Source organism: Chelmon rostratus, chromosome 4 (assembly GCF_017976325.1).
Source record: "Chelmon rostratus isolate fCheRos1 chromosome 4, fCheRos1.pri, whole genome shotgun sequence".
Classification (NCBI taxonomy): Eukaryota; Metazoa; Chordata; class Actinopteri; order Chaetodontiformes; family Chaetodontidae; genus Chelmon; species Chelmon rostratus.
In genome coordinates, this window is record NC_055661.1 from 20,597,888 (window position 1) to 20,613,051 (window position 15,164).

General features: G+C 41.6%; 1 protein-coding gene across 1 annotated transcript; it reads left to right on the forward strand.

Moving 5' to 3' along the window:
* Positions 1 to 454: 454 nt before the first annotated feature.
* On the forward strand, positions 455 to 14,690 carry erich3 (glutamate-rich 3). The gene is made up of 14 exons (XM_041935362.1): positions 455 to 474; positions 1,877 to 1,970; positions 3,537 to 3,662; positions 3,775 to 3,846; positions 4,112 to 4,240; positions 6,199 to 6,357; positions 7,092 to 7,301; positions 7,750 to 7,930; positions 8,199 to 8,385; positions 8,919 to 9,136; positions 9,240 to 9,377; positions 9,700 to 10,065; positions 11,030 to 11,128; positions 11,233 to 14,690. The coding sequence occupies exons 1-14, from the start codon at positions 455 to 457 to the stop codon at positions 14,688 to 14,690; spliced, it is 5,457 nt and encodes a 1,818-aa protein (XP_041791296.1).
* The last annotated feature ends 474 nt before the right edge of the window (positions 14,691 to 15,164 follow it).

Below are 15,164 nucleotides of genomic sequence, written 5' to 3' on the forward strand. Positions count from 1 at the left end.
AATAAAACACACTGCAGAATGAGTACTTTTTACTTTTGATCATTTAAATAAAGTTTGTTGATGATACTTTTAAGGTTTATGGTTCTGAATGCAGTACTCTCAGTAGTATTTTCAGAGTGATGTATTGCTGTTTCTACTAAAGTAAAAGACCTGAACAGTTCCTCCAGCTCTGCTCTCATGTTAGAGGGACTCTGTAAACAGAAACCAGCTTCATCAAACCGGCAGCATCGTCACGTGATCTCCCATGGCAACCGGCGGGTGTCATCAGTTCCGCTGCGGGAGGAGCGCAGCCTCAGTCCGGCTCAGCTGAATTCACTGCCGCACTTTGCAACAACTCTGCCGGCTACGTTTGACTTCACACCGGCCTCGACCTGGTCCAAAGCAGACCGAGTCCACGAGCCTTCATACCTGAAACGCTGTGGGGGGTTTCTGAGGAGGGCGCGAGCTGAAAGCCATGAGTCACCTCAACCCGGGGTAGGTTCATTTTTAATATTCAGGAGGGGAGCGAGTCCTGGTCCAGGTTTCACTTAAACTGTGGTGTAAGTTAGTCCAGCCTATGTTGTCTTCCAGTGAAAAATAATATATAAAGAAATATAGTCACCATAGGCATAATTAACTACTTTTAATTGAGTCTAAACCTATGCTAATGCTACTGTTAGGCTAGTCTACCAATAGACTCCTATGACTAATCAATAAAAAGTTGTAGCAGTTGTAGCTGACTCATCAGCTATGCGCTTTACTGTGAACAGCAAATGTCATTAAACACAACCTGAAGATAAAAGAAACAGCAGAAACAAAGATGGAGAATGATGAAAATACTATTTTTGATGCTTTACTCATCAAAACCACAAAGCAAATTTACTGTTCTCAACACTGGAAAGTAGCCAAGCACACTCACTACATTTACTACTGAGGTAAAAACTGAGGTAACCTGCTTGTTTTTTAGTACATAGCATAGTTTTCAAGAAATATGATGCATTGATATGAGTTAAACTATTAAATGTGTATGAAGTAGATAAAAATGAGCTCCATCTGCAACATAAACTACTGCTTACATATTAATACTAAGTTACGTTATCCTGTATTGATCCTCACAGTCACATTCTTTCTTTGCATTTAACCCAGTTTAACTATTAACAGCAGTCAGACTTGTGCTTTACCTATTCAAAACATTCAATTTAAATGCTTCAGACACCCTGCTAACTTATTAATAAAAATATATGATAGAAATACAATTATAGTCACCACAGAGAGATAATGAACCACCTTTATTTGACTCCAAACATGATACTGTTGTAATAGACCCACTAAAAAAATAGTAAAACTGAATGCGAAGCAGAAAGAAACACAGCTCATAAATTCGCTTTCTTCAAAGAAAAAAGCTTTAAAATGACAAGTGATAGTTAAACCACCGTGTTGTGGGTCTGCAGCCAAAGCCGAGGAGCACCAGACAGAAACAAGCGTGCTGCACAAAGAGGAGGCAGACGGGGTTAAGTGTGCCATCCCCTCTAATTCCTGTTCGTAATCAGACTCCGGTAACAGACCCTATAGTTGTAAGATCCTGTTGTCTCGTACACAAATGCTGGAGGAAATCAAATCTGTGTTGGAAAAACGCTCCGAGACGAGCCCGGCTGTGACGATCTGATGTCTCGTTAATGAGGACAACAAACAAACATGGTGTTGTGTCCCACTAAACCATTTGATTGAGATTCTGGTTTTCTGTTAGCTGTAATCAAGACTTCTGGAGTGAGTCTAAAGGAAGACGAAATGCAAAGCCTGCATGTTCTCCATAAAGTGACGTGTTTTGTTTTAGGAACTGTTTATGCGATTAATTCAATGACTGTTTTGTGTCTTTTTTTTTTTTTTTGGTCTGTAGACTAATTTCAGCCTATAACAGTCTCACAGACAAACACCTCGCTGGATACTTCAGCAGCACTCGGATCAGGAGACACCTGCAGAGAGCAGGACTGGTACGTCAGCGGGATGATGATCAGGGTCTGAGCTGATGGTCCTATCATCAGCGTTGCAATTGGGACATTAACAAACTGAAAAATAATTTACTTTCTACAGTGACAGTGAAATTACACTGAAGCTAAATAATTATAAATGTGTTTAAAACTAAAAGTACTAAATTAAGATACATTAAAGAATTATATCCTGGCAGTGGGAAGGATTTTAAACAGTATTCAAGGAGGCAAAATATAGAGAAAATATATTTGAACAGTTAAATGGATTAAAAAAAGAAAATATGTTTAACCAGTCAGGATGTTTGGTTGGTGCTTGGTGGATATGGATATAAGACGTCATTTAGTCTTTATAAAATCCTGGCCATAGCTCTGATGATGATGATGATGATGATGATGGTGATACAGTGAAAACTGGCTGCAAACGTGGGTCTGTCCAACTTCTGATTTCTTATGATATCCATTATCACCAACAGTATCGCTCATTTTACAGCCTGTCATCACTCGCAGTGAGGGGAAATGTCTTCAGTTGCTGATGTTGCAATTGAGTAATCATGTGTTTTTAAATATTGGCTGTCAGGTAGTTTCCATCACTCACAAGATCGCTCCTCCTTGAGCACAACTACATGAAACATTGTGTAACAGCTGCAAGGAAATGTACTTTAAAAGTGCTTAAAGTTTAGTTAACAGTCCTGATTGGTGCACAGAAGTACGTGACATCACATTTTCCCAGCCAAGCAAGTCAAACCAGTACGAAAAATAACATGAAAACTTAAAAAACTGTTCTTTCACGTAATATTCTGTTCATGCAGGACCTCATTACTCATAGGGAGAGAATACATTTTCAGGACCTTTAATGATTTTGTATTTCTGCGCAAAATATTAGCTATCAGTGACCTTGGTTTGAAAACACTCTTTTTTTTTTAAACAATATATTTATTGAAGTTTTGTGCAGATATATCAAAGTTACACACACATATTTAACGGTAAACAAACAAATAAACAGACATTAGGTACATTCAAAAACAGCATTTGAGACCATGAGGTGAAAGAAGAAATACAAAAGAAAAATAAAGTGCAGCTCATGATTGTGGTCCTGTACTGGGAGAAGTTATGTTGTCCCAGTTTTGCTCAGCAAATTAGACAAATCTTTGTTCTTAATATACCAAATATAACCCCCCCACACTTTCTGAAACATTTCTAGCTTATCTTTTAAAGTATACGTTATTTTTTCCAATGGCAAACATAAAGACAATTCTTTGAACCACTGCCCAATGCTTGGTTTGCCAATCTTCTTCAACGACAGAGCTATCACTCTCTTAGCTTGTAATATTCCTATATTTATGAAGAGCTTTTGACAGCTATCTATATTCAAACCTGTAGGATATAAACCCAGAAGAAATAATTTAGGTTCCATATCTAACTCTATTGATAAAATATCCTGTAATACGGCTCTTACCTCTCCCCAAAATTCATTTACTTTGGTACAGGATTGAAAACACTCTTAACAGCCTTCAAAAACCAACATCTTTAATATATATATAACCCCGCTGACACGATCACTGTTATCAGATCACCAGGAGTGGGCGTATCGTTCCAGACAAGGAGTACAGAAACAAGCTGATCCAGAGAGCCCACCAGAGGCACGTTCGAGAATGCCTGGCCCAGGCCATTTTCCACAAGGTGCTGGACATGGAGGTGGGAGGAACACAGTGTACTAAGAGGAAAAAGCAGTCAAAACACTGAGTTAATCTGTGCCTCTACTTGCATAATAAATGATGGTAATGTGTTCTGTGCCCCTCCCATACAGCGTGTGCATCAAACAGAGATCAAAAGGAGACTGGAGGAGTTTGCAAGGAGGGAAAGAGTGCAGAAGATCAAGGTACATCATTTACATTTAAACACTCCTCTGCTGCCTTGATTTCTAAATTAATGACTCACAATTATTTAAAAAAATCCTCTTCAGTGTCCAGTTTTGATTTTCCTTTTTTAGCACCGGCTGTTAGCGTTTACAATCTATTACCATTAATTACAGAGATATTATTGTACTTTTTTTTTTTTACAAATATATTTCAATTTGTAATACAAGTCTTTATATGTAGCACCACAAAAGATGGTAACATTAATGAACGGTCTTGTTTTGGAAGTTGGAGCGGTCTAAAAGGTATGAAGAAGACCTCATCCGCATCCTGTCTCCACGCCCACCCACGGGTGCCAGGGGCATCCGAAAGCAGCACTCTGGGCCAGAGGGGGAGCACTCTGAATCCTCCGAGTCTGTGAGTCAAAACATGTGTCACCCAGTGGATATAAAATCTGTAAGATCATTTTTAATCTGTTGTCACCTGTGAATGAGACAGGAAACCATTTGGCCAATCAGGAGCACCACTGATGCAAGTTCTTAATCAAGCGCCTTTGAAATGTGACCTTTAATTACTGCATCTCCATCATGCAAAGAAGGTTTTTTAAATGCATTGACCTTTAGTTAACTGGTTTATAAGGCCCATCAGTTTGAGATGGATAGGTCAATCAGACCTGTGTTTTACAAGATAAAAATATGAGGTTTAATTTTAATTGAAGTGCCTTCATCAGTAAGATTTTCAGTAAGAGTCGATTAGTCAGTCCAAAAAAAAAAAATTAATCGCCAACTATTTTCTTGCTATCGATTTTTTCATTTTTCAACCAAAATGTCAAACATTTGCTGGTTCTGGATTCTTAAATGTAATGATTTGCTGCTTATATATTTGTCATTTATGATAGTAAATGAGGAGTCTTTGGGTTTTTGACTGTTGGTTGCACATTTTTCGATTAATCATGAAAATAATCGACAGATTAATCAATAATGAAAATAAAGTGCTGGACTATTTCTTGACCGGAGCAAGGTCTTCTGTCAACATCTTTGGGAAGAGCCAGGCATGTTTTCCCATTTCCAAGCTTTATCTTAACATAAACATCTGCTGACTCCAGGTCAGATTTATCTTTATGCACACATGTGTTGATCTTCTCATTTAAGCAAATCAATCCCATAAATGTTGAATTATTCATTTAATTGCAGTGCATTTGACCAGTCAGTGTAGTTTTTAAACTGTAATGATGCATCATCACACTGAGTTGTGTCAAGAATTCAACCAACTCATGTTTGCTGGACAGACAGATGAACAAACAGTTTGAGCTGCAGTCAAACACCCACAATTTCACTTCAATGGGCAAAAAAATTAAGATCTGTTTAAATCAGTCAAACTCAGTCACAGCTGAATGGTGTCTAAACCCAAGATATCCTCTCAGGCGATGAATGTCAGACTGTAATGAAAATCATTATCCCTTCACACTGATGATCTGTGCATGTTTACACTGACACTTAAGTTTGAAGAGCTGTTTCCGCTGCTGTTTGCTCTGTGTGCAAACAAGAGTGTTTCAAGTGAAGCAGTGGGATTAGAAGTGTGTTATCTTTGAAATATAAAAAGTCACAGACCTTGATGCCAAAATAAATAGAGCTGGTAATCCTGGCCTTGATCTCAGTTTACCCTGTGAAATCCCTCTCCTCTTTAAGTCTGCAAACATCTCACACTCTCAGCAGGCAGCGGCTTGTTTAAAATACATCAACAGTGATATGGTGAATGAAATGCCAAGGCACTTCTGAAAGGATTACTTATGTGCATTTGCAGACACCTGTCGTGTCATTTATCATGAACTGCAGCCAAAAAGGGCAAAGAAATTCTGCATAATGCTATAAATGAGAAATATAACAGACTACATTCAATTGAAATACTACAACATATTGAGTATAACATTATATTGCAGCACCTATTGGTGATGTGCAAAAACCAGCAGGCAACCACGGACACACACTGTAAAAAGAATTATGCACTGCATAGAAATAATTAAATATTATACATATTATATTAACATAGACATATTCATACTTAGCTAGTTGCCTATTAGCATGCATATTTGTAGCATATTGGCTCATTATTAGTCTTATCAGTACCTTATTCTGCCTGACCGTATTCTACAACTACATGGCGATCAACTAAGAGATTTCCCTCAAAAAGCTCTGAGTTACTGCTTATTGATGGTAAGTAAGAAAAATTGGGGAAAATGTAAAGGGTCACTGTCCTGAATTAAATTTTACGCTGTACTTCATTGGTTTCCATATATATATATATGCAGATAGGTTAATATACAGTGTTTGCTGTTAGCATGAATGCTAACTGCATGTGTGTTATGAATACTGCAGCCTGGCTCGTCTCGACCCAACACGGCTCCGGGGAAGATGCAGAGGCCGGTGCGTCTGAAGCCGATCCACAGTAACAGCACGACGGCTTCGCTCAGACGCAGCTCCCCTTACAGACTCCTGGAGTCCTCCAATGAGAACGACCAGCTGTTCAACGGCACTGTGAGACACATTGTCATTCACTCACCCATTCATATGTAACATTGTGAAATGTTCTATTTTAACTAAACCGTCTTTTTCTAAACCTAAGCAAGTAGTGTTGGTGCCTAATAGTAAACAAACTGAGACTGAACACTGAAAATAGTAGGAAAAAAAAAGAAACTAATGAGCCAACATTGACTTTTGTTTTTTTAAGGGTACTCGATAACTATACTTGCGCTCACAGCAAGTGTCAGGCAATGAGTACAAGCCAATCACAGCGCAATAGGGCAGACAAGGTAGAACAGTCTTGGGGACAAAAAAATAACACATTTGTTTTTCTATACAGACAAAACATACTACAGTGCAGTTGTCATGAACGGAGAAATTAATAAAGACCAAAGGCACTTTTTATACCAGGCTGAAAACATGTTTATTTGTGCTGTAAGAATGGCCTTTTAATATGGATGTCTATGGGGATTGACCCGCCGTTTGAGCCAGCCTCAAATGGTCATTCAAGGAACTGCAGTTTTTACGACCACAATGATAATGGGCTATATGACACTACTTCTAAAGTCAGTCCAGTATCATCTACCTTTGGTTACATTGTTTGGAAACTACTCTTTAGAGTTGAAGAAACTTTATAGTTGTAAGTGTATAACATTATGTCTGCACTGAAAGTACCTGTTTGCCCATGCAAAGACAGTGTCATTACACTTACTGAAGTCTTTTCACAACATGACTTCATTAACTTCCAGATGGACAAGGAGTGCCGCAGACGTTGGACCACAAAGGAGGCCTCCCATGGCATCTCACCCTACTGCCTCCCAGTCATCAACAACTTTGTCACCCCAGTGCCTCCAGCCGCGAAGAGGAAAGAGAGGGGGGTAAAGGTCACCCTCAGCGGCACGCTCAGAGGCCGCAGACTGCGTCCTACCACCGCCTCCAGTGGAGCTGACGTCAATGAGGTCTTTATCTTTCTTTATGTTTTCCCTGGCAACCAAACTTTCCACAACAAACTTTTAAGCTTCAGCCCCTTAGGATTAATTAAAACCAACAATTAAAATGTCCAGGAGATGCAGTGATTTTTGCCAGATTCAGCAGGAGGAGGTTATATCATGTCTTTTGTGTGTCTTTGATAAATGTGTATGTATATGCAAATACAGAAGAGCACAAAGGGATCCTGAGCATTTTCTATTAGTATCTGTAGTCATAATTACTGTTAAGTGCAAAATGTGTGCATGTTGTTGTTGTTTCTTATTAGTCATTTGCTTTATATTTATCATTACAGAGAAAATGTCATCCAAAAATGTTGGATCATCCACATCAAATTGGGATTAGGAATTTAAAATAATTTCCTAAACTGGATTAACTTCATTTAAAGATGACACCAACTTGCCCTTTTTTCCCATCCAGGACTCCCCCATGTTGAGGAGCTCTGTGCACCAGAGCAGAGTGTGTGTGAACATGATGTACTTTGGCAAAACGGTGCATCTCTCCCACGACCTGACCGACATGAGGGATGAGGTCAAAGTGTTTCAGCAGCACTGTGGAGGAGAGAACCTGTGTGTTTACAAGGGCCTGCTCCGTGAGGGAGGTCAGTGTGAGGATATGCGATAGTGTTTGTTAGATAAGTGTGATTGTGCACACGAATAAGGGCAAATCCAGGGGGGAGGGTCATTTAGATAAAGCAAGTGTGTACAGCAGCCTTTGAGCAAACAGTCTATAACAGTTGATAATACAATGGAGTTATTTTTGTATCTTTAATTTAGCTGTGTATCATGTAACACCAAGGTCACAGATTTGATGATCTTGAGCTTGAAAATGTTCCTACCATTCATCTACATCCTCCATCTTTCCCTCAGAGACTTTCCAGTTCATTTCAAGGCGACACAGAGGTTTCCCCTTCAGCTTGACCTTCTTCCTGAATGGGCTGCAGGTGGAGCGGCTGAGCTCCTGCTGCGAATTCAAACACAGGAGGGGCTCCAGACTCGGCGGCAGGCACGGACACTTTGGCTTCTCGAGCGTAGAGGGGGCTTCTCCCTGCTACAAGTAAGGTCTCCTTTTAAAGGGGAACTCAGATTTTACACATCAGAGTCTTGGATCAGGTGCTAGATTTGTGCCAGTTAGGTCAGAAGATCAATACCACTCTCATGCTTGTACATTAGATATTAAGCCGCTGTACGGCCAGCAGCAGTTAGCATAGCTTAGTGTATACACTGAAAGCAGGGGGAAACAGTTATCCTGGCTCGGCACGATGGCAGCAAAAACTGGCTGGCACCTACCAGTACCTCTGAAACTCTCTCATTAACAGGGCAGTTATATGTCGGACTGTTTCTCAGTAACCTCACAGTGGTGACACGTTACTGTGCCCATGATAGAAACTAGTGGAGCATTTATGAGCTTAAACTCCCTCAAGCCTTGTGGATGTAGAAAAACAATTTTTTACAGCGTGTTTACAGTTTTGTTGCTGCTGCCAAAATATCAGTTATTGCAGGTTGCTGGTAATGACTAGCGTATTTCTCAAAAATTTCAAACTATTCCTCCAAACTGACTTTTTACGGTATATTATGCTAATTTCTCAGGTGCATCATAGCAGTGGGATTGGACAAAAAGCCCACTCCTCCACCAAAGAGGGTCAAAGAGGATGGAAGAAGAGAGGAGTCAGGCATTAGCCCAAAGGATGCTCCTGAGATGAGGGCTGAGACGACTGGAGAGGAGGCTGCATCCCATTCAGAATATGAAACCATGGAGACTCAAGTCAAAGAAGAAACACGAGCTGAGGAGGACAAAGTTAGAGATGGTATAACGACTGTGTCAATAAGAAATGAATATATGCATCAGACTTCACAGATCTTTTCCATACATTGTATCTCAGTGACTTCTCTGCATGTCTCCCTTTTCAGATTATGAGGAAGACTTTGAAGCAGACGATGAAGGCCCTGCAGAAGATGAGGAAAAGAAATCCCCGTCGCCATCCCGTGAAAGGCAAAGGCAGGTTAAAGAGAGAGACACCTCTGAGACTGAGGACGATGAGAAGGATGGTGGGTGGAATATCTTGTCTGAACACGTATTGCATGAGAACCAAATGACCGAGTTAAAGGCATCGTTTATTCATTTGACAACTGCTTTTAAAACAGCAAAACAGAATCACTCAGTATATTTTCAATGGCTTTTCTGCTGATCTATGGAGCTGAGCTTTATATACACAAATTACAATGTGTCATCTATAAACCAGCAAACTATGTTTTGAGAAGGAAATACATAATTAAAGCCACTTTGTGCAGAACTGAGACTTCATTTATTTACAGTTCAAATTGGAAGTTTGGAGTGATTTTAACATGCTTCATCTTTCCTGCACAAAAGACATAAAGTCTCGCTCAGGCTCCAGCTCCTCAGGCAGCGACCGAGAGGAGAGTGATGCTGAAGACTCCAGAGAGGACGAGAAAGCAGAGCAAGCTAAAGAGGTCGATGAGGAGGAAACTGTCGTTCCACCTGATGAAAAGGACGAACCATTTCCAGAAGAAGCTGCAGCCACTGAGGCCGAGTCTGCTGTGGCTAAAGACTCTGACATACAGAACAATGACGGGGACAGCAAAGAGATAGACATCTCTGACACCAGCGTCCCCACGGGGAAGGAGAATAAACCGAGTGATGACACCTCAGGAGACAGAGAGGCTGAGAAAACGGTAGATGAGAGCAAACAGGAGGAGGAGGAGGAGCAGGACAGGGGTGAGTATAAACCAACAAATACAGCTCTGGAGCTTTCACCTGAGTGACAGAATGGATCCATCTTGAATGGAGGTTTTTCCACTATTGTAACAACCAGCGCTGTCGTCAAGAAGACCACTTAGTGTGAGTCAGTGCCAGGAGCAGGTGTGCTCAGACCTGACAACTGCTACTCTTTCAGCTTGTTAAATTTAAAGTAACATCATGTAAAATCTAATAGTGGAAAAATGACTTGTGTGTTATTGTTTGTGGTATTTTTTTTCTTATTTTCTGTTGTTTGTGTGTGATTTTCTGCCTGATCCTTTTTAATGTCAGAGTTTAGTTCTACTCTCCAAAAAGGTTTCGAGATGTTTGAATAGAAATAAGAAATTATCGCCTATAACAACATTTTGATTGTATTTGGCATTTCCAACTTATATTTGCTCAATTTATTTGTCTTAAAGCTGCATTGTGTAGTTTTGGTTAAAGGAAAGTATGAGAAATAAATAAATATTTCAAAATATAGCTCAGAAAACAAACAAACCAAAGTTAATTCTGCACTCAAACTGTGCTCCTGGAATGTGTTTGCACAAAGTGAAGTCATTTCCTTTCTTTTAGTGTGTCATCATCTACAGTTTTAAATTCACATTCTACACAAAGTAGGTCTAAAACAGGCTTATAGGTTTGCATTGTTATTCTATTTTGGTTGCACACTGAATCGTGCTTGTTTCTGTGTTTCTTTCTGTGCATGTTAATTATCATTTTGCATGTTGTTTTGCTCCCTTATGTTTGCACCAGCAAAGATTAAAGACATATTTTTTTGTTCATGACTGTATGTTTCTTCATTGGCTCAGGTCTCTCATTGCATTTGCACTGTTCAAATTCTGCTTCATTCATTATGACATCCATTTTCAACACAGTGAGCGGCTCAGCAGTTCATCCTGTACTTGCTTAAATGTTTACTTAATGCCTCGTTCTGTTTCTCAAGCCATATCTGTGCAGGAGACGCAGGCCGAGGAGTCCCAGCTGAGCAACACCAGCACAGAGGAGGAGAAAAAAGAGAAAAGCCATGAACAGGACAACAAAGGTACCAGATTTTCATTTCATTAAAAGTAAATCTGTAAGATATGCAAGTCAAGTCTTGCACTAAAACATATATTTTCCTGAATGGTCTCTCGATTGTATTTGCAGATGCAGTTCCAGAGAAATCAGTGACATTTACAGAACTGCAGCACACCCTCGTACAGGAGGAGGAGGAGGAGACAAAATGTGAGGAAGATGCTGTTGGTGAAGCTGAAGTGGTGGTACAGAATCAGGACGAGACGTCTGATCCAAAAGAACAAGAGGATGTGACTGAACAAGAGCCCAACCAGAGCAGAGATAGTACAAAAGATGAGGAAGATGAAAAGGCTGCACCTGAAGAAAACACAGCAGAGAACGATAAATTAGATGACACAGCAGATGCGGGTCTGCATCCTGTATCTGAAGGGGAAGTGGCTGAGGGTGACAAGACTTCAGAGCCTCAAGAAGATGCTGCAGCTAAACCCACTGATGCTGCAGAGAAAGACGAGGAGAAAACTGCAGTGGAGGCTGACACGCACCCCGACGAGACAGGGCAAGGGGCAAAAAGCAGGGAGGAGGATGAGTCATTGGCATCAGAGCCGAATAAAAAGACTGATGAGACAGCAGTGGCAGATAATGCAGAGGCGGAGGCGATGGCAGCGAGCGAGACAATGGAGATGAAAGCAGAGCCCTCAGAGGAGCGAGAGGCCCTCAGCTGTGAAGAGGGACCTGTAACCAACACAGAGAGGAGGCAGCTGGGAGACAGTGAAGGCAGAGTCGCAGAATCAGAAAGAGAAATCACAGCAGAGAATTCAAGCAGCTCGCTGGAGGGGAGCGGAGACACCACCGTCGAGAAAACAGCAGAAACAAGTGAGGGCAATGTAAAAGATGAGAGCAATAAAGATGATATTAAAAAAGAGGAAGCGTCAGCAGTAGAGGCCAGGAAGGATGAAAATCAACAGGAAAGGTTTGATCTGGGAGAAGAGCAGACAGAAAAATCTGTGGAAAGAGATGATAACATAGAGGAGAAATCTGAAGAGGAAGGTAAGGAAGAAGAAAAGCAAATAAAACCAGATGAGATAGCAGAAGGCGACAATAATGAGGAAAGAGAAGCAGATGACAGAGAAAAGACAGAAGAAGAGAATAATGAGAATAAGACAGAGGAAAGAGTCGAAAGCACGGAAAACATTTCAAAGTTGACTAAAACTGACTCAAGCACTGAAGGAAAGGCAGATGAACAAGCTGAGAAAACCCACAGCGAAGAAGACACAGTCGCAAGTGAAGAGAAGACAGATGAGTCAGAAAAGACAGAGAAAGATGAGGACAGCGAACGTGTCAAGAATGAAAATGACGTGGAAGAATGTGAAGAAAAGGGAGCTGACAAGACTAACGAGGGTGAAAAGATCAATGAGACGAGCACAGCTGCTGATGACGAACAGGATGATGAGGCAGAAAAAAGTCAGAATGAGAACAAAGCTGAGCGAAGTGAAGCTGCGATGAGCGAAGACGGTAAAGAACGAGAGGAGAAAAAAGTTGTAGAGAGAGAGGAAATATCTGAGCCTGCAGAAGAACCTGAGAGAAGTGCAGATGCAGACTTGGGAAAAGATAATGTGAAAATATCTGATGAAAATGCTGTTGAGTCAGAGGATGTGAGTGGCAGTGAAGCAGCAAATGTAGCACAGGAGACGTTATCGACTGAGGAGATGCTAAACAACAAGGTGGAGGCTGAAGATGCCAAGAACGAAGCTGAAAGAGGAAGCAAGAACAGTGAAAATAGAGGAATTGATGCTGAAAATGGAGAAATTTCCACCGCAGCAGAGAACAAAACTCGCGAGGATGAGGTAGAGGCTCAATCTGAGGGCAAAAATGATGAGAAAACAGCAGAACGTAGAGAGGACGAGATAAAAACTGAGGGACCTACAGAAGACAAGAGCGCCGAGGTACAAGAAGTAAAGGTGGAGTCTGAAGACGGTGCTGAAAAACATGAGGAAAAAGGCAAGGTTGACCAGACTCCTGAGGGTGATGTAGGAAGTGGGGCTACAGAAGCGGAGGAGAAGCAAGACGAATCTCCTAAAAAAAACTCTGAGCCAGAGACATGTGACATGGAAATACAAGAGGAATCAGATGACAGGAAGGACAGTGAGGAAACAAAACAAGATGAAAAAGACAAAATATCTGATGCCGAGCATGAAAACAGAGATTCAGATCTGACCGAAAAGAACGATAACGTCCAGAGTGATGTCAATGAAGTGATAGCTGCTTCTTCAGGTGATCAGGAGCAATCCTCAGCACCCGTCGCCGTGGATTTAGACGATACAGCTCACAAGTTAGACCAGCCGACTGCACCGTCTTACGTAAACACGGACAAGCGCCCACGCGATGATGAAAACGCTGCTGCCGTCGACCTCGCTGCTGCCGACGGAGAGCAGGGAGACACGGAGGAGATGAGCAAGGCCTCGGAGGAAGGAGCAAGCGTGCTGCTCAAACCTCAAGGACAGTCATCACAAAACAACGAGGCTGAAAACACAGGAGAGAGCGCCGCAGTCGGTAAAGAAACCCCAGAGGCCTTAGCGAGAGAAGACAGCACAGATCTGGTCTCAAACTGGGTGAGCAAGCATCAAACATCCAAGTTTTTTGAGACGTTTGTCGAGCCTTTGGAAGACTTGAAGGAGTCGGACGTTCACGTGTCCAACTCCAGCGAAGAGGCGTCAGGATCTACAGAGCTGCCGAGGTCAGCGAGTCCACTTAAGATGGGGGAGATGTTTGAAAATGTAGAACAAGAGCAAACGACAAAAGCTGTAAATGAGTCAAGGGAGAAAAACAAAGAGGAAGCCGTGGAGTCGGAGCCGGGGAGCTCTGAAGGCGGTGAACCATGTGAGGAGAGCCCCGTCGAAGACACACTGCAAGAGGAGATGGCGGTCAAAGACTTAGTACCAGAAGCAGAGAGTGAACAAAACGATAAAGAGTCTGTGAAAGAGCGATTAGAGGAACATAAAGGAAGCAGGGGATCTCTGGAAGAAGACGGTGTTGAGGAGGGTTTAATGCAGGATAACACTGAGATAACTGTTATGGCTAAAACTGAAGTGGAAAGCATTGCAGGTACTCATCATTCAGGAGCCAGTGGGAGACCAGAGAGCTTCTCTGAGAACCAAACTGAGGAGAAAACTACTGGAAACGGTCCAGACGCGAATGAAAAACAAACAATAGCTGAAGAGATGATGGATCTTCTACGTTCATCTGAAAAAGAAGAGCGTTCAATGAGTCCAGAAGGGCTCTCCGAACTGACGGCGAACGAACTGAAAGATACAGAAAAGTCGTGCGGGAAGAGTCGCGAACTTACAGAAATAACTGCTTTTACAGCGTCCAAGTCGGACGATGGAAGCCAGGAGGAGCCCCACCGTAAAGACACAGAGCCCAAACCGTCGGACGAGAGCGTCAACGGAGACAGAAGAGACGTGCAGCTGATCCGAGGCCTCCAGCACACGCTCAGTAAGGACCGGCTGAGCACTTTCCTAGTGGATGAAACGCTGTTTGGGCGAAGTTCATATCCTTTGCTGGCTGCTGCGAGAACAGAGAGCGGACATTAGAGCCGCACACGTCAGAGTGGCGCAAAGGTACAGTGATGCATTATTTCATTAATTTTCTAAGAAAAACAGCAGAAAATAAGTGTAAAAAGTGAATATTTAAAAAGCTGGAAACTTGCAGACATTCAAGAGAAAGTGCTTTTGCACAGCGATGAGACAATCAGATGGTGACATTAACAAATAGAATTAGTGAATACAAGATGATGTAGTTTTGCCGACGCCTTCAAGTGTCTTGTGCTTTGTGTTTACAAGGACCTCTTAGATAGTCTTCATCCTTCAATCACCAAAAGAAGATAATGAGTTTTGACTGCTGTACTAAATGTTTACAATAGACCATCTCCTTCTATTGTTAGCAACAAAGAGTCATAGTTTGTGTGTGGTATCGAGTACAGCTGCGATCACCCATTACCTGTAAGCAGATACTCCTGCACTCACGCTCACAAATGATTGAATAATTCATAGTTGTTGGACTCCCAC